At 39.8% G+C, this 26,461-nt stretch overlaps 1 protein-coding gene across 1 annotated transcript; it reads right to left on the minus strand.

The window, feature by feature from the left end:
- Positions 1-529: 529 nt before the first annotated feature.
- On the minus strand, positions 530-25,109 carry unm_sa1614 (un-named sa1614). Its single transcript, XM_037766075.1, has 29 exons — positions 24,413-25,109; positions 24,033-24,289; positions 17,186-17,258; positions 16,955-17,100; positions 16,085-16,159; positions 15,786-15,835; positions 15,100-15,229; positions 14,434-14,519; positions 14,266-14,341; positions 12,902-12,982; positions 12,720-12,817; positions 12,515-12,584; positions 12,327-12,414; positions 11,307-11,355; positions 10,991-11,163; positions 9,968-10,101; positions 9,319-9,410; positions 9,037-9,223; positions 8,707-8,792; positions 8,482-8,597; positions 7,984-8,051; positions 7,783-7,890; positions 6,411-6,696; positions 5,750-5,917; positions 5,602-5,665; positions 4,258-4,301; positions 3,080-3,234; positions 1,628-1,753; positions 530-1,232 (listed from the first exon to the last, which is right to left on the minus strand). Exons 2-29 carry the CDS (start codon positions 24,156-24,158, stop codon positions 1,158-1,160), a joined length of 3,030 nt encoding a protein of 1,009 aa, XP_037622003.1. The 5' UTR covers positions 24,159-24,289; positions 24,413-25,109; the 3' UTR covers positions 530-1,157.
- Positions 25,110-26,461: the final 1,352 nt, after the last annotated feature.

Here is a 26,461-nt window from a genome sequence, read left to right on the forward strand (position 1 = left end):
CTCTATATTTAACAGTCTTTTCACGTGTTTTTAGCACTAGTTTTGTAACATGTATAATGTGTAGAAACAAATCTCTGATTTTACTTTACCCGGACTTTAAAGAGATACATTTTGTAAAAACAAGAAACTAAATTGTGATTTAACAAGCTAAAGCGTTAAGTTACATAAACATTTCTTGTTAAAACGGTATTATTTGGTGTGTTGTGATAACAAGAAAAAATGTCATTATAGCATAAAAAAAAGATTTTGTTAAAATGAGAAAATGTTCTCGTTTTCATGAGAAACTAAGCAAATTACGTTTTGTAATAGTGGCAGTAACTCGCTGTTGTACTTACTCACTGAGGCATGGTGATATCTTGTGACATCGAAGGCAGCTCGAGGCATCAGCTGTGTCCCATTTCAGGCTCCGCCTCCTCTGATGTCACCTGAATTTAAAGCAGGTGACTGGTACTAATCCTTTGGTCTTCAGTTTCCCACAATCCTTTGTGCTCTGGTCGCTTGTTCGACCTTGTAAGCCCCGCCCCACAAAGGAGGCGGAGCCTGAGATGGGACAGCGGTGCTGATTGATCTCCACCAGATCAATAACATTAATTACATTAGAATAAATTAGAACAGAAAAAAGTTGTTCTGTTGAACTTCAAAATAAAAGTCCTGTGGATTGTTTTATTTTGAAGTGAAGTATCTGTGCGCTTAATAAAATATTATTTTTAATTTAAAATAAATAAATAAATAAAAGTATCGTCAACATCGGAGTTGAATTGTCGCCGATCAGTTTGTGAGAGCAAGTCTCCATGGCAACATTATCACATGACCCGAGCTACATAAAGATCTAGTCTCGTCTAGATTCTTCACCGAAAGGTCATCCGTAACGTTTCCACGGTAACAGAAGGCGTAAGAAACGCTAGCTGCTATGAAAACATGAACTGTGGCTGGACCATCCAAGCTGGTCAGGACCAGATCATTCCAATCCTGGGAGGTGGAGTGGGACAAAAACCTGAACGTCTGATCTGGGTTCAGCTTCTGCTGCTCAGTACTGATCTGGTTGGTTCTCCTGAGCTGCAGGTTCTGGTTCTCCAGACTGATTGATGTGGTCTAGATCTATACTGGTCCAGGATCTGCACCGGTCTGGGTCTGGTCTGGCTCGGTCCAGGTTCATGTCAGTCTGAGAGCAGCTGGACGAAGGAGGACGGAAACAAACCTCTCTGGTCCGGCTCGTCCTCTATGTAACCGTGCTGCACACACACACACACACACACACACACACACAAACACACACATTGATTTATATTCATATATCTACTGAACATTTAGAGACACTTGAATGTAGATGAACGTTTGATTTTGTCTTTTGACAAAAATATATTTTAGTTTTAGTCACATTTTGGTCATTTGATTATTGTAAGTTTTAGTCAACAAAAAGTAAAGACTTTTATTTAAATACATTTTTTCTTCGGAGCATGCGGATGCCTCAGCTGTCGCCACTTTGTTGAGTACAGTTACCATGGTTACAGGTTCTCGTCTATTGCTAGGCTAGTGGAGAAAGCACTGTTTACCTGTTATTAGCAGACTGTTTGAATAGTCCACACCAGTGGGAGCACCAATCAGAGGGCAGGATGATGATACATACCCACCAATCACAGTCCTCTTGTCCCAGGACCACCAGCACCTGTCCCTCACAGAAGCTCAGCTCATCGTGGTGGTCCGCCTGGCAGTCGTACAGCGCCTCAACTCGACGGCTCGTTGTGCCACGAGGCTGATGGACGTAAGCAAATAGTTTAAGTTTAGTTTAAACATAACATACCCTACCACTTTTACTGTCTTTAAGAGGCTGTAGCAGATTCAGGGCTAGAGTGAAGGTGAAGATATCATAAGAAACTAGAAAACCTCAGGAATCCATTGGTAGCAACCATGTCATACTAGCTTGTCGGGAAGGAGTTTAAATAATGCTCCAAAGTAAGGCTACATTTTGACAAGGAAAAACTGGCATGGCGAAGGGGTCCCTTGACCTCTGACCTCAAGATATGTGAATGAAAATAGGTTCTCTGGCCTCTAGGATAATCACAGCCTCATGAAACTTTACAGCCACAAACTAAAGACCTACAGCATTCAGAGGATGTATGGGCTGTCTTAGGTATTTTGACAATGAGGGGGTTTCTGAGCAGTTTCCAGAACAGACGTGATCGCCATCCAATCGCCGAAAAATGCAATTCTTTCAGAAATCTCCAAATGTCAAAGGTTTTTGATACCAAAATCACAGCATGAATTTTTCTATGGTGTTCCTCGAGGTCTTGGTGTCTTAATAAGGTATTTTGGAGGGATTATTGATATTTTTTATCAATTTTTGAGTAGTAAAAAATGGTTACATGTAGCACCAAATATGTGTAACAAATGGTATCAACCCAAAAATTGCTGCAACAAATTATGAGACATAATATCATATACTTCTATCATAATGTTCTAAGCCCTTATACACTTTCACAACTTATTTTAATTCATTCATTAATTAAACTGTCAAAGCAAATGTAATTTGGTGGCTGCAGAGATTTACATAGTCGTCTCTAAGGTGTTTCTACTGGGGATGTCAAGAGAACAGGTAATTTGGTACCAAGTTTATGTCAAAAGTCGGAAAACGTGACGGTACTCGTTTTTTCTACAGTAGGTACCGGGGATCAGGGCTCGAGACAAATGGAGTCCCGTCATTCCGGGGACGATAGAAAATTTCCCCGATAATGTTACATTATGAACAACAAATCTGTGTTGAAATCGGCAGGAGGAGAGCTAGTAACGTTAGCTGTTAGCAAACAGTGGGCAACACAGTCCTGCTTGGCGATATAAAAACAAGTATGCAAACAGTAATAAAGGAGTGTATGTTGAAGTACATGTGATTCATTGTTTTGTTTTTTACCATGGTATCAAATTGGGTGTCGAGAATCGTGGAATTTCCCTGGTATTGGTATCGACTATTACATTTCTGGTATCGTGACATCCCGAGTTGCTACAGGGTTGCTGGAGTGTTGTGTGGTTACAATGGGGATTCTAGGTGGTTGCTAGGGAGTTAAAGGTATTTGAAAAATCTCACCAATGATCTGCGAGGAAGCGGCTGGGGGGCGTGGCGTCTGCTGTCATTCTCAAAGCTCTGAGAGCGCGGACTGGTGGGAGACCCGTTGGGCGGGGCTTTTCTGGCAGGATGCAGGAAGTGGGAGGAGCTACCGTCACTGTCTGCTCTCCGAAAACCTCAAAGAGAGACAGAATGTAAATGTATCAACACTATACTTCATTGGGTCCTGAGCAATACACTTACCATGACATACTTGCGTCATATATGCTTCATTTGCCAACAGCTAGCTATTTGGGACCACACTATTTCTGGAAACAAAAGCGTTCATTACGAAGGTTACATTGATGATGCTTGAAATGTTTGAGTTGTGCTGTAGAGAGCGAGCTGTACCCAGAATGCCTTTGGCTTTGTAACAGTTAGTATTGTAGCGAGCGTCGGAGAGCGAGCTGTAGCCAGCATACCGTTAGGTGGTGGAACAGTGAATAGGGGTCCCGTCTCAATACACCACACACTGTTTAGATAACAGTCTACTTATAAAAATGTCTTTTAGATCTCAAGAGCTCGCACTCGATACTTCTTTGGGTCCTCAGAAGTCGATCAGATGAACAGTTGTCGAGAAAAACGAAGGACAGGCAGAGATTCCTTCCATTTTAGTTGGATGTGTGATAATTTTTTCTACAATATATATATATTTGCTTTAAAAGAAAAGAAAGAGGAAAAAATAATTATTTCCATTATCGATTAATCTGCAAGAAACTTAATTAAGCCTATTAATTGTTTGGTCTATATGCCAGAAAAGACGTTCATCACAGTTTCCCAAAGACCAGGAAAATCAGCAAATTCTCACATCGGAGAAGCTTGAACCATCAAATGTTAATTGACTGATGGATTATCAAAATAGTCGGCAATTCATTTTCTACCAATTTTTAGACTAAGACAATCGTTGCAGCTCTACAATAAAGTATAAAAACACAGCAAACAAAATACAATGATATCACAGATGAAAATGTAAACGCATCTGTTTAAAGTATTGGATTAAAGACTATAATTTACAGTCAACCAGTGGAGGAGGAATAGCAATAAAAGTTAAAGCTCCTACAGAGAGCTATCATTCAGCATAGTTACACATGATGGATTCATCAGACTCCAGACTGATAAAACAGACGTGGATCTGGAGGATGTCTTTGGACAGGAAGTACCTCTTTCTGGTCGTTCAGTCAACGAGCCGAGAGGAGAACCTGGACTGGAAACAGACAGACAGACAGACAGGTTTATTATCTCAGTGTGAACACTCTGCACTGTAATTCATCTTCAGTCCACCAGAAGACAGTATAGTATCTCAGTTCAGCTGAAGAAGAGCTGTTTCAGCTTCTTCATGTTTCAACACACACTGATGAGAATAAACTCCTGACTTTTACCTTAAATACCCACCCGGGCCGGTGTGGTTCTGAGGATAAAAGCTCACCACCTTCCCTCAGAGCCCCTCTCTTCTCTGGCTGATATGGCTGCTGTTTTTCTGATAATACTTCTGTCATTTTAATTCAGTAAAATGATCAATGCAAGACTTTAACTAGTTGTAATGGAGTATTTATAGTGTGGCAATGCTACTTTTACTAAAGTAAAATATCGCCATACTGCTTCCACCACTGAATAAATACAATTTAGACAACGTAAACAGTTTTTTTCGACAAATACAACATAAGCACATCTAACCTTCTTCAGGTGATCAGATCAGAGCTGTGGGAGTAAAAAGCATTGTAGTGCTCCTCACTTTTTATTCATCCAGTATGATCACCACCATGTTTTATTGATGGTTTCTGATTGATCTATCTATGCACACCTGCTGTAATGTCCACAACTTTTGTTCTTTCAATAGTGTGAGTTTTGTTCTGTGATTGATTCTACGGAAGCTACTGAGGAAGATTGTTGTCATAATATATGTATTTGTTGTAAGTAGGGCTGTTAAAGTTAACGCAATAATAGCAAGTTAATGCAAATTTGTTTTAACGCCACTATTTTTTTTAATGCATCAACGCAACTTGCAATTTCAGTTTTAAAGCTAGAGTGAAGATACTGGCATCATATGAAACTAGAAATCTTAAGGAATTGGTACCAACCATGTCATACTAGCTTGTCACGAAGGAGGCACAATAACACTCTGAACTTGTGCTGAATTTGGCGAGGAAAAACTGGCATGACCATTTTCAAAGGGTTCCCTTGACCTCTGACCTCAAGATATGTGGATGAGAATGGGTTCTATGGGTACCCACGAGTCTCCCTTTTACAGACATCCCAATTTATGATAATCACATGCAGTTTGGTGGAAGTCATAGTCAAGTCAGCACACTGGCACACTGACAGCTGTTGTTGCCTGTTGGGCTTCAGTTTAAAGCTTGTGTTTTGTTATGATTCTTTAGTTGTAAGCCTATAGAAATCTGTTTATAGAAATGGAGACTCATCATCCTACCACGGGTCCAATCAGAGGCCTCGCTCCTTTGGATGTGTTTATTGTAATTAATTGTGATTGTGTCTTAGATACTCACACACACATCTTAAAGGAGGAGTCTGGACCGCTGTAGATCCTGGGACTGGTTGGCAACCCGTAATCTACACACACACACACAGTTAGTTAATAACACAGAATCACTGTGACAGGTTAATTGCATTAATTGCGTGTGTCTCAGATGTTACCGTGCTTGCTGGACTCGGAGCAGCTCCTCTTGTGTCGGACGGCGATGGGAGGGGGAGGCGTTGACTTTCTGTTTCCTGTCAGGGAGAAGAAGACCTCCCCCTCTTCCTCTTCTTCCTCCCCAACTCCTTCCCCCCCATCAGGAGGCGGAGGGGGAGGAACGTTGGGAGCTGGAGGACGAAAGAAAGAAGAGATGGAGGATTGATTTTTCAGAACCTAGTGTTTATTTCGCAATTTAAGTTAATACGTGAATGAAAACAGTATCAGTGTTAAAAAGAGAAAGATCTTCAGCAACGTGACGAGTATGACATGACTCTGTTGTTGTACTGAAGAATATAATGCTGAGGAAATGTACATTATACAGAATTTACCACGTGAAACATTATAGTACAGGTAAATTCAACCTTCCTCCAATGTTTTCTAACCAGGCCTTTACTAGCAACTGATCTCTATTTGTTCATGCTGTCCATTATCTGAATACAAGCTTTTATTTGTGAGTTTCTGATATAACAAGATCTCACCCAGCTCGGCACAAACAACAATGTGATGGAGACTAAGAAATGTGTGTTTTTTTCCAGTCAGGCAGCAGATGAAAGCAGAGAAGCGCCTGGAAACATTACAGATACAATAATAAAACACACAACAATCAGAATCTGAGCTCACCTTTGACCCTGGGGGGCAGCGGAGGTGCAGGGGAGGATGGAGGAGGAGGAGGGGGGCTGGAGGCGCAGCCAGAGGGCCGGCTGTGGAGCTCCATAGCCATGGCGAGCCTCCTCCCCACACTGAGCAGTCCTCCTCCTCCTCCTCCTCCTCCTCCAGCTCCTCCAGAGGAGGGTGCTGTGATGGAGGAGGAGCCGGGCTGACTGAAGCTGAAGGCCCGGGAGGTGAAGGAGAAAGAGGAGGTGAAGGAGGAGGACGAGATGGAGCGCTCCTTCTTCACTGGACCGTTCTGAAACAGAAGAGGAGAAGCGTGAGGGTCACACCACTAAACTAAAATTACTTTTGTTGCAATAAATGGTTTAAACCTCAATGTGAGCATACAGACATTTTGGTAATTATTAGGGCTGTCAAAGTTAACGTGATAATAACACCTTAACACAAATTCATTTTAACGCCACTAATCTTTGAATCTTTTTAAGCTAATAACGCAATTTGCGTTTTTTTTCGTTGTAGTGGGCTCAATTTTAAAGCTAGAGTGAAACTGTGATACTGGCATCATATAAAACTACAAAAACCTCAGGAATCCATTAGTACCAACCATGTCATACTAGCTTGTTGGGAATGAGGCTAAACAATATTCCAAACTTGCGCTAAAGGAAAAACTGGCCTGGCCACTTTCAGAGGGGTCCCTTGACCTCTGACCTCAAGATATGTGGTTCTATGGGTACCCACGAGTCTCCTCTTTACAGACATGCCCACTTTATGATAATCACATGCAGTTTGGGGCAAGTCATAGTCAAGTCAACACACTGACACACTGACAGCTGTTGTTGCCTGTTGGGCTGCAGTTTGCCATGTTATGATATTAGTATATTTTTTATGCTAAATGCAGTACCTGTGAGGGTTTCTGGACAATATTTGTCATTGTTTTTTGTTGTTTATTGATTTCCAATAATAAATATATACATACATTTGCATAAAGCAACATATTTGTCCCCTCCCATGTTGATAAGAGTATTAAATACTAAAATCTCCCTTTAAGGTACATTTTGAACAGATGAAAAATGTGCAATTAATTTGCGATTAATCGTGATAAAATATTGTAATCGATTGAAAGCCCTAGTATTAACCAATCAACAATAATTGTAGAGACAACTAAGGATGTTCCTACAGTAACAGCAGGCAATCCGTTTCTTGACTGCTTTAATGAAAAACAGATATACTACTTTAGATTTAATAAAGAATCTTCATTCAAAAGCAGAAAACAAACAATATTTCATGTTAAGAGCTGTGTTGTTCAATCAACCTTGACGTTTTTCTTCTTGAACAAAGAAGGAATAAAGCAGATCAATCGGCTGTTGGTTGCCATGGTTACCTTGTCGTCATAGTCATCGTCACTGTCGTAGAGATCGTCATGACGAAGCCTCCACTCGTACTCCACATGGACGTGATGGTCAAACTGGTTGGACTGGGCCTGTTGCAGCTGCACAGACACAACGCAGTTACAGTTAGTGTAACGTTGACATCAACAGTCACATGTAGAGACGTGTAACAGTGATCAGAGTGAGGACCTCACCAGCGTCTCACAGTGGCCGTGCTTCAACCTGCGGCTCACATCCAGAGCCGTCTCTCCTAACTCGTTCTCTGTTTACGCACAAAGAGTTAAAATATTACTGAGATGATCTCTGTCGTCATAACCATCAACAGGACAAGTGTGTATATGCTTCTACTTTTGTGAGGATCAGTTGAGAGTGAAGATATTTTTCTAGTAACTTTAAATAAAAAATAAAATATCCCCAATTTCTAAAAATGTCTCATTTTCCAAAATATTTCTTCAATTTCTAAAAATGTTCCCAATTTACATAAATGTCTTCACTTTACATAAATGTCCTCAATTTTTAAAATGTCCTCACTTTCAAAACATGCCCCCACTTTCTCAAAATGTCCTTGCTTTCAGAAAATGCCCTCACTTTTCACTAAATTTCTAATCATGTCCTCACTTTACAAGTTATCCACAAGGGTCCTCACATGTACAGTGTACAAACATGTGTGTGTGTGTGTGTGTGTTTATTACTGATGTGTATGTTGGCCCTGGCTCTCAGCAGCAGTCTCACACAGTCGCTCTTGTTGTGCAGACAGCTGTAGTGCAGCGCCGTGTTTCCTGCTGATGTCTGCACGTCCACATTGGAGCTGAAGACATAAACGCACGCATAGGTGATCACGCAGGTGTACACACAAGTGTACACATTAACATAAACTGAGATGACATCACTCATAAACATCGTCAGAGAGCACTGACCAGTTCTGAGCTAAGAAGTCCAGGATGTGCAGCGACGTCCTGTCAGCCAATAGGACGGCTAGATGGAGCGCTGTCTCCCCTCTCTCCTGTTGACATGGAAACAAACTGCTGAGTGTGTGTGTTTATGGGAATTTTCCTGTTTGTTTACTGATGTGTGTTTACCTTTGTGTGGCTGTACCTATATGTGTGAGTAATAGCACCTGTTTGTATACCTGTACATGTGTGTATCTGTGTGCACCTGTATGTGTCTGTACCTATACGTCTGTGTACCTGTATGGGTACAATTGTATGTGCGTGTAGTTATGTGTGTATACTTGTATTTGTGTGTACCTGTATGTGTGCGTGCAGCGACTGGCTCAGCTCGGTCCTCTGAGCGTACAGCTGGATCAGACTGTAGATGTCGCAGCTCTTGGTCGCCTCCTGCAGGCCGAGTCGCAGCGCTGCATTAGAGCTGTGGCTCCGCCTCACAAAATAAACATCCTGATACTTTGACAGGATGAAGTCCTTACGCTCTCCCCTGCGCACACACACAACACAAATATACAGCATCAACTTTATTTAAAGAATAGCAATTTTCTACTAGAATAACATGTGAGTGTGTGTGCATCTTACATGTGGCTGTGATGGGAGGGCTTCAGTGACGGACTCAGAAGGTTCGCCTCCAGTATCTCATTAAAACCAGAGTTACCAACATTTCTGGCCAACTGGGAGAGAAAGAAGACAGAATTACCTCACTACCTGCACTCTCGTACGTACAGCATACATACAGTACAGCTGGAGCCTTTCCAAAAAGTATATTTAACCTCTTTCTCGGTCTTTCAGAGGCTGTAACAGGCTGAGTTTTAAAGCTAGAGAGACGCTACTGGTATAGTAGCTAGAAGGGAACCAGCAAACTGGGGAAACTCTTGCGCCATTGGTAAGGCTATGCTCGGGCCAGACTGGGCACGGCAGCAGTGCATGACGGCTGCCTCGCTGAACTGCTGCATCTCTCACGCGTGTGGTTTCCACACTGGCAGCGTTTCTGCTGAAAGACTTGTGTTTACAAATGAAGGAATTCTGTCCGCAGAAAAAATACTTTAGGGCTTTTATTTTGAAACGCAAGCAGTGTTGAATTAAAAATAAATATTTACTCTTTTTCATGTCTGTGACATATTATACAGATAAAGACATTTTAGAAGTGAGGTTTGAACGCCGTCAGTACTCAACTAAACCCAGCTGACTGCAGGATGGATTAGCTTGTTAGCTAACAAGTCAGACCTACCAGCAGGTCTGAGGTCCCCAGACTGTCCAGACTCAGAGATTGGATCCTGGAGACGTGGACCCCCATCTCCCTGTGGATCCCTGAACACTCGATGCAGGTTAGGATGCCCAGGTTGGTCGAGAGCCATCCAGGATCTACAGAGAGAAAGAGAATTGAAGTTTGTTGTCATTGTCAAATCCATTAGATGAGTTTCACTGACAATAGCATCGAAAGTAACGATAGAAAAAAATCTAATCAGCACTGCAACTAACAATTATTTACTATCAAATGATATGCCAATTATTTACTTGCTTAATCATTTAGTTTAAAAGACGTAAAAAAAGGTCCATCACAGTTTCCCAGAGCCAACAGTCCAAAAACCTGAATATATTTGAGTTTTCTAGATTGACTTTCATAGAAGAGTAAGAACAAGGCAAAAGTGAGCATGGCTCACATACACCTACTCGCTGCTTGACCCCTACTAACGTACGGCCAAAGGTTTTGCCCTTTTGGAACTAATGGAATTAGTATATTGAGCACAATCTAGCTCGTTATTAGCTCACCTTCCTCAGGATAAAGTCAGTAGAAGACAAGAGTTTGAGTTCTACTCCAGAAACAAAACAGATAGATACATTTTGTGCACCCTAGACTTTTAACCCCCAAAAGGCACAACTACACCACACTGTCAACCATCATACCAAATTTGAAGGTCCTAAGTTAAATAGTTTCCGAGTTCTGCTCCAGAAACGAAAGTGTGACATGCGAACGGACCGAAGGACGAACACGCGGAGCGCTATATACCCCGCGACTACGTTAACGCGGGGGTATAAAAACAGAAGTTGGAACAAGGGAATTTTTTAGTTTTGTTAAAAATGGCAATTATCAAAATTGTTGCGGATTCATTTTCTGATGGTTGACTGATAAATGAATCCCGTAATCATTCAAACTCTATATCTGATGTTTTTTATGACTCATGTAATGTCATTTATATATTGATTGATTGATTGATTGATTGATTGATTGATTGATTGATTGATTGACTACCTGGAGCTCCACAGTCACAGCAGTTGTTATTTCCTGGCATCCGCCTGATGTCATCAGTGATGGCCCGGGTCAGATCCTCCACACTGCTCTCCCCACTCCCCCCTCCTCTCATCCCCCCGTCCAGAGCCACGCTCAGAGCCTCCTGCTTACTGTTACTGAGCACCGAGATCCAGCTGAACACACAGATAAACACCTTTTAATACCAAATCTTTTAGTTTTTATGATAGTCAACATAAATACAGGATGATATCAGATATATCTATATATATTTATATATATAATATAGGTATCAGAATAAAGTTTATTTTTGACTCACGCCACACACTCAGCTTCATCCTCTGCCAGGAAGTGGTAGGTCCGATTATCTGGAGGACAAAGTGTCTGTTGTCTATTACACAAGTATATATTTATTACACGAGTATATATTAAACACATGTAAAAGTGTTTCGTGCATTAATACCACGGCCAATGAAAAGTCTGGAGCCTGACTGTTCTGTTGTGGATTAACTTTTAGTAACTAAACAGTGTAACTGGACATCTATAACATACATGTTTATTTGTAAATGAATGCACCTTAAATCATTAAACTGTTATTTAGGTAACCACCAGCAATAAAGAAAAAGATAATTAGTCGCTAAATCAGAACAAAGCAAATGTAATCTCAAATGTGTTTGATATTTGCGTTAATCCGGAGGTCCAAATCAATTGACGGCCAGAGGAGGAAAGAGAGGACTTTCAAAATAAAATTAGCTATGGTGAAGCTAGAAGCTCGAGTCTGAAAAATGCGACCAAACTGAAGAGAAGATAAAGAGATGTGGAGAAATACACAGGTAAGAGAATAACAAAACTTATTGGGATTTTTCAAAAAAAAGCTTCTTGGTTCAACCTTGTGAAACCCTTCTTGTTTATCTTATTGTTGCCTATAGCAACGCAAACAGCAGGAATTCTGAGGCTAGGAAAATTTACAGTATTTTACGATGTTTACATTTTAAAAACGAGATCTAAATTAGTTCTAGGTATGAAATGAATGACTGATATTTTTAATATGGCATTTTGTTGGCGAGTGGTTGCGGTACATACAGGATAATACCCTCCAGGTTTGTACGCTCGACTATTGTAACGAGTCATCCATCACAATAATGGAACGTACAAACTTGCCGGGTATTATCTCGTACGTATAAACACAATTATGCAGAAATACAATTTATATACAGATCAATATTTCAAATATACAGTACTAAATCTGTATGTCACTTTTATCTGGAATGTCAGTGTGTGTGTGTGTATGTGTGTATGTGTGTGTGTGTGTGTGTGTGTGTGTGTGTGTGTGTCTTACGAGAGATGAGGTCGAAGCATTTCTTGTCCTCCACACTGGGTTTAACCTGACAGGTGAGCAGGTTGAGTCTGGTAGGAGGTTTATTAGGCTGAGAGAGAGAGTGAAGATTATAACTATAAGGATTATAACTTTAATGTTAAAGGTCAGAGGTTACAGCTAATCACACGTACACACACAGGTGAACTCACCGTGGCGTGTGCGATGGTCAGGTAACAGTTGTGAACTGAACATTTCCTCTTCTGCCACATTTTCCTCAACCTGAAACACAAACAGACACACAGGTTTAGTCTTACTACTACTACCAATACTACAGTACTAATATTACTAATACTAATTATCACTGTTGAGTGTTTCAGTGTGTACGTTAGTGTTGTATTCTTTTTTTTTTTTTACCCGTCACTCTTCTTGTAGAGGAATCCTGTCCTTTCGGTCCCGTACTGTTTGTCTCCCAGCAGCTGATGCATACTGTACACCTGTTTAGGTAAAGAGTCCTACACACACATTAACACACACACATTAATTACCTGCTGAACGGTGTTATAACGTTAGTTTGTGTCAGTGTTTGTGTCTGTGACCTGCTCTGTGTGGACGACCGGCCTCAGCTGATCTCTGAGAGTCACAAGCTGCTTTTTCTCCTCCTCCTGACGCTGCTTCACCTGCAGACACAAAACAGCTCACCTGAGCCACATGTGTCCTAACTAATCCAGACTAACATGTGTTATCAGGCTAAACTGATCCTGTTAGTTCTCACCCAGCTAATTTAGTTATTACATTTTTAAAATCTTAGATTAAGTGCACTCTTATTTTGAAATAAAGGCAACGTGAGTGCTGATCATGTGATTGCAGCTATATGATGTAGGTGTGTAGTGACGTCTCCAGTGGTGGAAAAAGTACTCAGATCTTTCACTTAAGTAAAAGTAGCAATACCACAGCATAGAAATACTCTGTTACAAGTAAAAATCCTGCATTCAAAAAGTATTAGAATCAAAATATACTTAAAGTATCAAAAGTAAAAGTACTCATTTTGCAGAATGTCCCTTTTCATAATAATGTTTATATATTGTTGAATTATAATTGTTGATACACTAATGTGTACATTACTTTAATGTTTTTACTATATATAGTGCCGGGTAGCTTGTGAATTTCACAAAGCGATCAATAAAGTTTTATCTTTATATATAATAACACATCATAATGTACTTGATAATTATATTTTGTGTTATTAATCTGAATCTGCAAAGTCATTGAAGTTATCAAATAAATGTAGTGGAGATAAAAGTACAATATTTCACTCTGAACTGTAGTGAAGTAGAAGTATAAAGTAGCAGAACATTTTTTATTTATTAATTTAATTGCATGGCCACATACAGTATCAGTAGACTGTGTTGGGTAGACAATTTAAATAATAAAACCTACTCAAATATAATAGTAATAGATAATTTAATCCACATAAATATGCAAGTAAAATTCATATATTTTACTGTTCAAATGACAAATTTCTGTCTTGCATCCATGTTTTCTGGTTCCATCTTTTGTCTTTTAATAGTCAGAAAAATTTAACTGAGTTTATGTGTTTACTTATTTTATTATGTTGAGTATTTTATCATATATAGGGATTTAATGCTTTATTGGGAAAATTAAATTGTGATAATTGCACCAACAGATTATACTATAGTTGTACTGTAGTATATAGTTTCTACATGTTCTCATCTAAAATCATCATATCTCTAAGAGAAGAAGTAATTTGTATCTAAAAATGAATTCATATTTGGGGGTTCACCGTAAAAACTTTAACGATGGTGTCAAATAATAATAATGAAGCTAACATTGTTACCAACGCACTTTGACTCGAAATCACAACACTAACAGTCTACCAGCGCCCCCTAGAGGCTGCAGTGTTCATTACAGACACAATATTTAAGTGTACTTGTGTTCGTACCGTGTTCAGGACTCCGTTCAGCTCCTCCATGTACTGCTTCAACCTCTGAGTGGTGGAAACACACTCCTGCAGGAAACTACACACACAGTAAATATAACTATATCAGTTGACTGCATGAAGGTGTGTGTGCGTGCGTGCGTGCGTGCGTGCGTGTGCGTGTGTGCTTACTTGTTGTGGCTGTGGTAGTGCTTGATGAGGTTCTGCAGAAGGTCAACTCCTCTCTTCGTCTTTATCTCATTGACCTTAATCAGATACTGAGAGAAAGAGAGAGATGAGGAGCAGCTGGAGGAGGAGGAGGAGGAGCAGAAAGAACAGAAGAAGAGGAGGACGAAGAAAATGAGGAGGAAGGGGAGGAAGAGGAACAAGAAGGAGAAAGAAGGAGAAGAAGGGGTAGAAGAAGGGGTAGACGAAGAAGAGGAGGAGGAGCAGAAGAAGAAGAAGAAGAAGAAGAGGAAGAGCAGCAGTCACAGGAAGAAGATGAAGAAAAAGAGGAGGAGGAGGAGAAGAGGAAGAAGAAGAGGAGGAGCAGTCGCAGGAAGAAGATGAAGAGGTAAAAGAAGAAGAAGAAAAAGAAAAAGAAGAGGAGGAGGAGAAGGAGGAGGAGAAGGAGGAGGAGAAGAGGAGGAGGAGCAGCAGCAGTTGCAGGAAAAAGATGAAGAAGTAGAAGAAGAACAGGAGGAGTATAGGAGTAGGAGTAGGAGTAGAAGGAGGAGGAGGAGGAGGAGGAAGAAGACAAAGAAAATGAGGAGAGATAAGAAGAAGAAAGAAGACCGAGGAGATAAAGGTGAAGAAGCAGGAGGAGGCGGGATCAAAGATGGAGGCAGAGTCACTGACCTCACACATGCTCAGTTGGAAGGAGCGTCTCTCCTTCTCCAGCTCCTCTGCAATCTCTCCTCCACTGACCTCGTTCCTCACCATCCCATACTGACGAGCCAGCTCCCTCTTCTCCTTCTCCACCTGCTTACTGCACACACACACACACACACACACACACACACACACACACACACACACTAAATGTTTTATTTGAATCCACAAATTACATCTGTCTATTTTGAAGAAATAAGAAGAAGGTGAAGCAACTAACATTTCAACATTTTTCCTTTTTTTTATTTATATTTTTATATTTTATCCCGATGAAGACATGCTTCACATTATTAAAACGATCCGCTCTCATTGTCTTGTCAGTCTGAGCTCCCCATTTGAGCTCCCAGTTTGTTCACGTGTGGACATGATTTTCTTCATTTCACCACGGAGGTCATCGTTATATCTTTTAACATTACGTTTCTTTTTTGAACTACGACTACTCGAGCACTCACTCACAGTACTCCAGCAGACATAATTTAAGGTTTCTCAGAACCTAGACCAGAACTTATCGAGGTTCACAAACCATAAATATGATATTTACATGCACAAACACATAACCAGTATACTCCGAAAAACAGATAATAACAGAGATACTAGTGTGCATGTAAACACTCTCAGTGTACTTGAGATAATTCAGTGTGATCATCACTCACAATCTGCTCTCGTAGTCCCTCCATGCTCTGTCAAAAGGCTTCTTCAGATCCTACGAAGAGAGACAGTCAGAGGAGGAAACAAGATTTTAGATTAACGGTACTGATGAGGCTGTTAACACCTCAGTCAGGGGACAGACAGCGCCATCCTGAGGCTACCAGTAGCAAATATGATGATAATAATAACTTGTAAAATAACTGAATAACTGTTTTTTTCAGTTCATCCAGACTGACCTGAGGTCTGTCAAAGTGTATATGTATCATCCAGGTGATATGAAAGTAAGTAAAGATAAAGTCCTCACCCCCTTCACCTCCCGCAGGTCTCCTTTAACCAGAGATTCCAGGAAGAAGTTGATATTGTGGAGCATGCTCTTTAACTGCACACACATAGAAAAATACAATTAATATGTAACTTCCGCTATCAACAAAAATAAAAAAATATTAAGTATAATAAGGGATAACACCAAGTATGCATTAAACAATGGTAATGGGTGATGTGGAGAAAAACACCCACATCCAGTTGATTATTTAAACAGAGGTTTTCCAGATGGAGTGTTGAATGGACTATGTAGAAAACAATCAAGGAGTTCTTAATTTGAGAATTTCTCAATGGAGTTTGGAGTGGACCGGTTAAGACCAAATTGTTTTTTAATCAGACGTTTTTCCAATTAAAGGTTGTAAAGTACCAGAGCCAGCTGGTCTTTAAGAGTGTTTTTTTCCAATGGAGCTTGGCATGGACCAGTTAAACTTGCAGTAGGGAGTATATTTTTGGCATCATAAGTTTAGAATGGACCAGTTAAGAGTTTATTTTAATCAAAGGTTTTCCCAATGGATGTTTTGAACGCAACACCTAAAATCCAATTCAGAAGTTTTCCCAATTGGAGTCTGGAATGAGCAGTTAAGAGCAAATCAGAAGTTTTTGGTTGGAGGGTTTCTCAGGGAAGCTCGGTATGGACTAGTTTAATCTAATAAATGAATCTGAAGTTTTTCCAATTGAAGTCTGGTAATACCAGTTAAACACTAGTCATGGGGTTTAAATTTGACGTTTTTGCAATGGACCAGTTAAGGTAATGTTGCTGTGGTTTCTATACTGAAGGCAGCGACTGTTATCAGGTGCAGGTGTTGTGACCTTTGAACTCTGTGACGTCATGTTGCTGCCACTGATGACTTACCAGGTTCTTCATGGGAGAGAGGAGCTCTTTAGAAAAGTCGGCCAGCCGGCAGAAGGCAGATCCGACCTCCGCCTCTCCGTTTGAGTGACAGTTGACCGACAGCTTCTCCATCGAATTAATGTAATGCTCCAGATGAGACACGTGGTCTGACAGAGAGAAAGGGTGTTAGTACAGGAAGTAATGTGTGTGTTTTTGTTTGTGTATATGTTCTGTGTGTGTGTGTGTGTGTACCTTGTCCTGATGTGTATTTGGCTTTAGCAGCTTTCTTCATCTTCTGCAACACCAACCGGTCACTGTCCAAAACCTGAACACACACGCACGCATATACATGCATATTTAACAGTTCATACATTCAAGTGATGATTTATTTATCAGTGTGTGAATCTGCTGTGTGTGTGTGTGTGTGTGTGTGTGTGTGTGTGTGTGTGTGTGTGTGTATTCATGTAGAGGGGTGTAGAGGCACTATTTCACCTGCTGACTCAACACACACACGCAGAGGACAAGCTTTGTTCTCAGACAACAGACCGCTACATTCCTGTGTGTCAGTTTACACCGAGATCTCTGTCTTTATTATTTTTGGGTGAATCAGAGGCAGGCCTTTTTCACAGCAAACATTTTGACACAGGCATTACCCTAGTTTTGTTGCGTGGCATTCAAATGACACGTGAAAAGCGGCGTACAAATGACATAGAACAGGTGAGATACATTTATTACTGTTCACTGTGTAAAGGTGTGTGTGCGTATTTGATAAACACCAGCTTTATTCTTTTTACGGACAGTTCCTTCACACATATTTTGAACTTGTTCTACAGATATTTTGAACCTGAAACCAATCAGCACACAGTCTGGATCCACTCAGTCCAGTTTACTGTGTCATCATCTAACCCTAACCCTAACCCTGTATCACAAACATGGTGTTTTAAAAATAAAAGTTCTCATAAAAGGTTGTAATTTCCAACTTTCTAGCTTCCTATGAATGCAGCATCAGTGTTGCAGATTAACTCATATCCTCATTAATAATCATCTCTCTGGCTCCTCCTCATTACCATTAAATAATAATAACAATGAATACTAATGAGGATTAATCTGTTGCCGTGGTAACACATGCCGACTCTGTTGGGGGCAAAGAGGGGGCGGGGGGGCTCTGTTTTTCAGGCCAGTGGAGGATTTGAAGTCTTCGGGTCAATGACTCCACTGACCAACTGTGTGTGTGTGTGTGTGTGTGTGTGTCAAACACACAAACAGACATCAAACAACAGCAGAGCAACTTGTTCAAAGCGATTAGTCGATGTTTAATTGATATGTAGATGGACAGAAAATAATCCAACAACTATTTTGATAATCGATTCATTGTTGGACTGTTGGCCGGACAAAACAAGACATCTGAAGACGTGAGCGAGGACTCTGGCATGGCCGGATTAACACGAGAGGAGCCCCCCCCGAGGCGAAAATTAGCCATCAAGCGTGTCAGAGTAGGAAATCAGTTCTGACAGGCCGAAAATTCTCAGTGACCCAAAATTGGTCCAACTTTAAGGCCTGTGAGGAAAAGCACTTTCTTAATGTATGAAATGACTCCTACTGTATCTCTGCTGATGTTTAGGAGAGCTCCAGAGGTGTTGTGGTCATTGATGACAATGAGGTTATTAAAAGATACCCTAACTTTTATCATTTGTACAGCTTTGTGAAAATGGTGGTTTATTATTTGTATTGGTTTTAAAGTGCAGGAGGCGAATATTTCCTCACACTGGGGGACCAAAACAACAACATTTTCCAGGCCAGGGTTCAAGTCCTGAGTCCTGCGTGCGGTTTGGTTTTAGATATTGAAACGCTTTGAGTCATCTAAATAGAACCATAAAGACCCTCATCATGCTTTTGTTGTCAGGAGCAGATATTGTAGGAAAACTAATGAAATATAGTTGCAGTTAAAAGTTTGCATACACCTGGAAGGGTCACGGCAGTTTGGGGATTTCAACTGTTCTGTTTCTGTGACAGATTATTGGGAAATGTAAATGTACTTTTTTGTTATGAAAAAAAGAAGAAGAAAAGTTTATTTTCTAAATATTTGGTTGCTTGTTTGTTGAGACCCGTTAGACTTTGTTATATTTTCAGAGGATACACAAGGAATTTGTTAAAACCCTATTTATGAATGCTTTTCTGTGAATTATAAAGTGTTTTTTCCAATCATTCTGTTACAGAAATATAAAACAATCACAAATATAATTGCATTCCCAATATTGCCTTTACATACAGTACATGTCCCTTACAAGTGTATGTAAACGTTTGACTGTAACTTGTTAGTGAACATATTGCAGATACCTTCAGATTGAACATGTTGCATCAGATATGTTCATTAAAAATGTTTGTGTGGAAAAACATTTGTTTCAAAATTTATTTGATGATGCAAATTAGTAGAATATAAACTAACTAGGCATGAAAATGCTGGAAAAAGCTGACACCTATATTTAGCACAGAGAAGGGGAGCTTGAACCTGCAGTAAGCAGAATATTTTTGGAATCATTGGGCAAAAATTCCATAATAACCTTTCAGCATATTGTAGTTTAAGTGTTCTGAGAGAAAACTAGACTTCTGCACCTCCTCATGGCTCTGTTTTCATGAGAAAGTTTGCTGGTGGGCAGTGCTTGGTATTTCCTCAACTTGATCTCAACATGGCTGCCGGGTCACAAACTTTCTCATTTTACAGCTGAACAGCACACTACAAGATGTTTCTGAAAACATCTGAGGCTAGAAAAAGAAAAGGCATTAACGTAACATATTATTGATTCATATTTGATCAGCGCTGCCTAGTTTGAACCTTTGGTTGGAATTCGCGAGTGATTGACGGCTGCTCAGAGACGGCAAGGCTCCAGATTGGCTCTGATTGGTTGTTTTCCTCCGGTCTGTGAAATCTTGCAGATGCCATTAGGAGCACCGGAGGACACAGAGGCACATGACTTTTTTTCAGATACCTGTCTCATGAACTACTGTCAGGATATAGCGACCGTTTAATAAAAATAACTTTTTTTTATCATATTTGCTCCAATTCTACCCCCTGCAGCTTTAATGGGGGCCCGGCAGATAATTTTTGCTCCGGGACCCCCAAGCAGTTCAGTCCGGCCCTGATTGTGGAGGAGAAACAAACACAACTGGTCTCATTCATCAGATAGAACTGATGAAGACTCCACTACTACTACTACCACTACTATTACTACCACTACTACCACTACCACTACTACCACTACTACCACTACTATTACTACCACTACTATTACTACCACTACTACCACTACCACTACTACCACTACCACTACTATTACTACCACTACTATTACTACCACTACCACTACTAGTACTACCACTACTATTACTACCACTACTATTACTACTACTACTATTACTACTACTACCACTACTATTACTACCACCACTACTATTACTACTATTACTACCACTACAACCACTACCACTACTACCACTATCACTACTACCACTACCACTACTAGCACTACCACTACTACCACTATTACTACCACTACTACCACTACTATTACTACCACTACTACTATTACTACTATTACTACCACTACAACCACTACCACTACTACCACTATCACTACTACCACTACTAGCACTACCACTACTACCACTATCACTACTACCACTACCACTACTAGCACTACCACTACTACCACTACTATTACTACCACTACTATTACTACTATTACCACCACTACTATTACTACTATTACTACCACTACAACCACTTCTATTACTAGTAGTAGCAGTGGTAGTAGTACCAGTAGATGTAGTAATAGTAGTGGTAGTGGTAGTAATAGTAGTGGTAGTAGTAGTAGTGGTAGTGGTAGTAGTGGTAGTACTAGTAGTGGTAGTAATAGTAGTAGTAGTAGTGGTAGTAATAGTAGTGGTAGTAATAGTAGTGGTAGTGGTAGTAGTGGTAGTACTAGTAGTGGTAGTAATAGTAGTAGTAGTAGTGGTAGTACTAGTAGTGGAAGTAATAGTAGTGGTAGTGGTAGTAATAGTAGTGGTAGTACTAGTAGTGGTAGTGGTAGTAGTGGTAGTGGTAGTAGTGGTAGTACTAGTAGTGGTAGTAATAGTAGTAGTAGTAGTGGTAGTACTAGTAGTGGAAGTAATAGTAGTGGTAGTACTAGTAGTGGTAGTAATAGTAGTAGTAGTAGTGGTAGTAATAGTAGTGGTAGTACTAGTAGTGGAAGTAATAGTAGTGGTAGTACTAGTAGTGGTAGTAATAGTAGTAGTAGTAGTGGTAGTAATAGTAGTGGAAGTAATAGTAGTAGTAGTAATAGTAGTAGTAGTAGTGGTAGTAATAGTAGTAGTAGTGTTAGTAATAGTAGTAGTAGTAATAGTAGTAGTAGTAGTGGTAGTAATAGTAGTAGTAGTGTTAGTAATAGTAGTGGTAGTGGAAGTAATAGTAGTGGTAGTAATAGTAGTAGTAGTGTTAGTAATAGTAGTGGTAGTAATAGTAGTAGTAGTGGTAGTAATAGTAGTAGTAGTGGTAGTAATAGTAGTAGTAGTGTTAGTAATAGTAGTAGTAGTAATAGTAGTAGTAGTAGTGGTAGTAATAGTAGTAGTAGTGTTAGTAATAGTAGTGGTAGTGGAAGTAATAGTAGTGGTAGTAATAGTAGTAGTAGTGTTAGTAATAGTAGTGGTAGTAATAGTAGTAGTAGTGGTAGTAATAGTAGTAGTAGTGGTAGTAATAGTAGTGGTAGTAATAGTAGTGGTAGTAGTAGTAGTGGTAGTAATAGTAGTAGTAGTGGTAGTAATAGTAGTAGTAGTGGTAATAGTAGTAGTGGTAGTAATAGTAGTGGTAGTAATAGTAGTGGTAGTAATAGTAGTAGTAGTGGTAGTAATAGTAGTGGTAGTAATAGTAGTAGTAGTGGTAGTAATAGTAGTAGTAGTGGTAATAGTAGTAGTGGTAGTAATAGTAGTGGTAGTAATAATAGTAGTAGTGGTAATAGTAGTAGTGGTAGTAATAGTAGTGGTAGTACTAGTAGTGGAAGTAATAGTAGTGGTAGTACTAGTAGTGGTAGTAATAGTAGTAGTAGTAGTGGTAGTAATAGTAGTAGTAGTGGTAGTAATAGTAGTAGTAGTGGTAATAGTAGTAGTGGTAGTAATAGTAGTGGTAGTAGTAGTAGTGGTAGTAATAGTAGTAGTAGTGGTAGTAATAGTAGTAGTAGTGGTAATAGTAGTAGTGGTAGTAATAGTAGTGGTAGTAATAGTAGTGGTAGTAATAGTAGTAGTAGTGGTAGTAATAGTAGTGGTAGTAATAGTAGTAGTAGTGGTAGTAATAGTAGTAGTAGTGGTAATAGTAGTAGTGGTAGTAATAGTAGTGGTAGTAATAGTAGTAGTAGTGGTAATAGTAGTAGTGGTAGTAATAGTAGTGGTAGTACTAGTAGTGGAAGTAATAGTAGTGGTAGTACTAGTAGTGGTAGTAATAGTAGTAGTAGTAGTGGTAGTAATAGTAGTGGAAGTAATAGTAGTAGTAGTAATAGTAGTAGTAGTAGTGGTAGTAATAGTAGTAGTAGTGTTAGTAATAGTAGTAGTAGTAATAGTAGTAGTAGTAGTGGTAGTAATAGTAGTGGTAGTGGAAGTAATAGTAGTGGTAGTAATAGTAGTAGTAGTAGTGTTAGTAATAGTAGTGGTAGTGGAAGTAATAGTAGTGGTAGTAATAGTAGTAGTAGTGTTAGTAATAGTAGTGGTAGTAATAGTAGTAGTAGTGGTAGTAATAGTAGTAGTAGTGGTAGTAATAGTAGTGGTAGTAATAGTAGTGGTAGTAGTAGTAGTGGTAGTAATAGTAGTAGTAGTGGTAATAGTAGTAGTGGTAGTAATAGTAGTGGTAGTAATAGTAGTGGTAGTAATAGTAGTAGTAGTGGTAGTAATAGTAGTGGTAGTAATAGTAGTAGTAGTGGTAGTAATAGTAGTAGTAGTGGTAATAGTAGTAGTGGTAGTAATAGTAGTGGTAGTAATAGTAGTAGTAGTGGTAATAGTAGTAGTGGTAGTAATAGTAGTGGTAGTACTAGTAGTGGAAGTAATAGTAGTGGTAGTACTAGTAGTGGTAGTAATAGTAGTAGTAGTAGTGGTAGTAATAGTAGTAGTAGTGGTAGTAATAGTAGTAGTAGTGGTAATAGTAGTAGTGGTAGTAATAGTAGTGGTAGTAGTAGTAGTGGTAGTAATAGTAGTAGTAGTGGTAGTAATAGTAGTAGTAGTGGTAATAGTAGTAGTGGTAGTAATAGTAGTGGTAGTAATAGTAGTGGTAGTAATAGTAGTAGTAGTGGTAGTAATAGTAGTGGTAGTAATAGTAGTAGTAGTGGTAGTAATAGTAGTAGTAGTGGTAATAGTAGTAGTGGTAGTAATAGTAGTGGTAGTAATAGTAGTAGTAGTGGTAATAGTAGTAGTGGTAGTAATAGTAGTGGTAGTACTAGTAGTGGAAGTAATAGTAGTGGTAGTACTAGTAGTGGTAGTAATAGTAGTAGTAGTAGTGGTAGTAATAGTAGTGGAAGTAATAGTAGTAGTAGTAATAGTAGTAGTAGTAGTGGTAGTAATAGTAGTAGTAGTGTTAGTAATAGTAGTAGTAGTAATAGTAGTAGTAGTAGTGGTAGTAATAGTAGTGGTAGTGGAAGTAATAGTAGTGGTAGTAATAGTAGTAGTAGTAGTGTTAGTAATAGTAGTGGTAGTGGAAGTAATAGTAGTGGTAGTAATAGTAGTAGTAGTGGTAGTAATAGTAGTAGTAGTGGTAGTAATAGTAGTGGTAGTAATAGTAGTGGTAGTAGTAGTAGTGGTAGTAATAGTAGTAGTAGTGGTAGTAATAGTAGTAGTAGTGGTAATAGTAGTAGTGGTAGTAATAGTAGTGGTAGTAATAGTAGTGGTAGTAATAGTAGTAGTAGTGGTAGTAATAGTAGTGGTAGTAATAGTAGTGGTAGTAATAGTAGTGGTAGTAATAGTAGTGGTAGAAATAGTAATAGTAGTGGTAGTAATAGTAGTGGTAGTAATAGTAGTAGTAGTGGTAGTAATAGTAGTACTACACCCCCCCTGTGTGAGTACCGACCTCCTCCAGCAGGTAGACGGTGTTCCTGCAGCTGATCATCTTGGAGGTGAAGGAGGAGGTGGTCGGTGAGCTCCAGTCATCCTGAACCTCCTGCAGGAACTCCGACACAGACACGCACTCTGGCATGGTGCTGCTCAACCCGGGACCACCAGGGACAGGACCCAGACCAGGACCCAGGACTGGACCGGGAAACAGGTCCGGGAATGACAGGTCAATTCCTCACACAAAAGACCCGAGGAGGAAAACCAGCCGAAGACCTGTTATTATAACAAATAAATAATACAGATAACATCATTTCACTGTGCAAGAGGTGAAATAAGCCCACCAGCTCTTTGTGCGTCCACACCCCCCACATGCTGATAAAGAGGCTCATTAAAGACCTGATCCGGTGCTTCCTCTCGTCAGTGTGACTTCACGGTGAACCGCAGCATCAGGCGCGTCTTCCTCCAGACAAAAGGTGATCAGATCCTGCAGGAGATCAACCAGAACCGAACCGAGTCTGCACAAAGCGCGTTAATAAAACAGCACTGGGTCTATTAGCGTGTTAGAACCACTGAGTCTAGCTCCGGTAGAGCCGCTTCATGCAGAGAGAGAAACCCGCTCTGCTCTGTCTGAGTGTGAACCGGCTGACAAAGACCGGAGGACCGGACCCCCCCACCGGAGGACACCGGGACCGGGTTCAGATGAGGTAATCAGACCGGTCTCTGCTCTCCGCTGCAGGAACAGATTCATGTCTTTTCATCATCAGCTGGTTTTTTCTTTTTTTTCTCCTGTTTTTTTTTTTCTTCTTTATTCAAACCGCATGGAGAGGCGCGTTCACGATGCGCGGCGATGGGGCGCTCTGCCGCGGGGGCGCGCACTGCTGACCGAGCACAGAGGTAGACCATAAAGACCATTACACCATTACACCATGGATGCACATCAGCACTAGTTTAAGGCATTAAACCTTTGGTTTAAAGCTGCAGTTAGGAACTTCAGCAAATATCAGAAAGGTTTTTTGTTATTTTATATATCTATATATATATGTATATATATATAGATATATAAAACTGTTACTATGTAACTTTAGCTATTTGCTCAAAGTTACCAACTTCAGCTGAAAATTATGTCAAACCTAAGGGACTTAAAAAAGATCTTTCAACTGTAGCCTAATTATTTTTTTCCAGGCCACCTTAATTTTCTATGGAGCATAAAGTGCTATAAGGTATTTTTTTTAGCACAGCGTAATATTAAAAAAATATCACCTTTCAGGACTTTAGGGGCTCCGTAAATGTTTTTTCTTCTACTAAAAAAGAAAGAAAATAAAATACCCCCCTTTCCCTCCCCCCTCCATGAAAATAGGACTATACCTTAATTTGAAAATCTGTTTTTTTATTAAGATAGTATTTTCTATGAAAGAAAAAAAATAATGAATTTAAATTTGAAATTTGAATTTAATCTTTTAAAAGCCGTTTTATATTTTATTCCTATATTTTAACTTTTGCACTATTTCATGTTTATGTGTTGGACTTGGATGGAGCCTGAGAACAAAGAAACTCATTGACAACGACAGCTGCAGTGGAATTGTTGTGCTCATGACAAATAAAGAACTTTGAACTTGAACTTTGAGCGTCTAATAAGCAATAGGCTAAACACAGTTGGGGTTTCTACTATAACGTGTTCACATGCTTTAAAGCGGCAGTAGGCAGTATATTTTTGGCATCATTGGGCAAAAATTCCGTAATAACCTTTCAGCATATTGTAATTCAAGTGTTCTGAGAGAAAACTAGACTTCTGCACCTCTTCATGGCTCTGTTTTCAGGCTTTAACGACGCGACGGGAGACTTTGACCAATCACAGGTCATTTCAGAGAGAGAGCGTTCCTATTGGCTGTGCTCCGGTCATGTGACCAGAACTTGGCGTCCCTTCAACAGATTTCACAATGGCGGCCGCGTCACAAACTTTCTCATTTTACAGCTAAACAGTACACTACAAGATGATTCTGAAAACATTTGAGGAGAGAAATAGGCATTACAGTAACATAATATTGATTCATATTTGATCAGCGCTGCCTAGTTTGACCGTTTGGTCGGAGTTCGCGAGTGACTGACAGCCGGCTCTCATAGACGGCAGCTGGATGGCAGACTCCAGATCAGCTCTTACTGCTTGTTTTCCTCCAGTCTGTGAAATCTTGCAGATGCTGTTAGGAGAACCGGAGGAGACAGAGGCACATGATTTTTTTCAGGTTACCCGTTTCATGTAGTACTGTCACGAAACAGCGACCGTTTTATAAAAATAACTTTATTTAAGCATATTTGCTCCAATCTCGCTTACTTCAGCTTTAATGTTTTAAAAAAACGCTTTAGCTATTTTTCTCGTACCGGCTGCAGCACCTCTTTTCACCCTCTGTCTGAAATGCTCTGTTTGAGCTCCTGTTGTGATTGGTCAAC

Source organism: Sebastes umbrosus, chromosome 1, assembly GCF_015220745.1.
Source record: "Sebastes umbrosus isolate fSebUmb1 chromosome 1, fSebUmb1.pri, whole genome shotgun sequence".
NCBI classification, from domain to species: domain Eukaryota; kingdom Metazoa; phylum Chordata; class Actinopteri; order Perciformes; family Sebastidae; genus Sebastes; species Sebastes umbrosus.

Coding starts and splice junctions, on each gene's coding strand:
- unm_sa1614 (XM_037766075.1), bottom strand. CDS start 24,158: ATGCCAGAGTGCGTGTCTGTGTCGGAGTTCCTGCAGGAGGTTCAGGAT. Junction 12,415..12,514: donor TGACCATCGCACACGCCACG/GTGAGTTCACCT, acceptor TCTCTCTCTCAG/CCTAATAAACCTCCTACCAG. Junction 3,235..4,257: donor GACTGAACGACCAGAAAGAG/GTACTTCCTGTC, acceptor TCTCTCTTTGAG/GTTTTCGGAGAGCAGACAGT.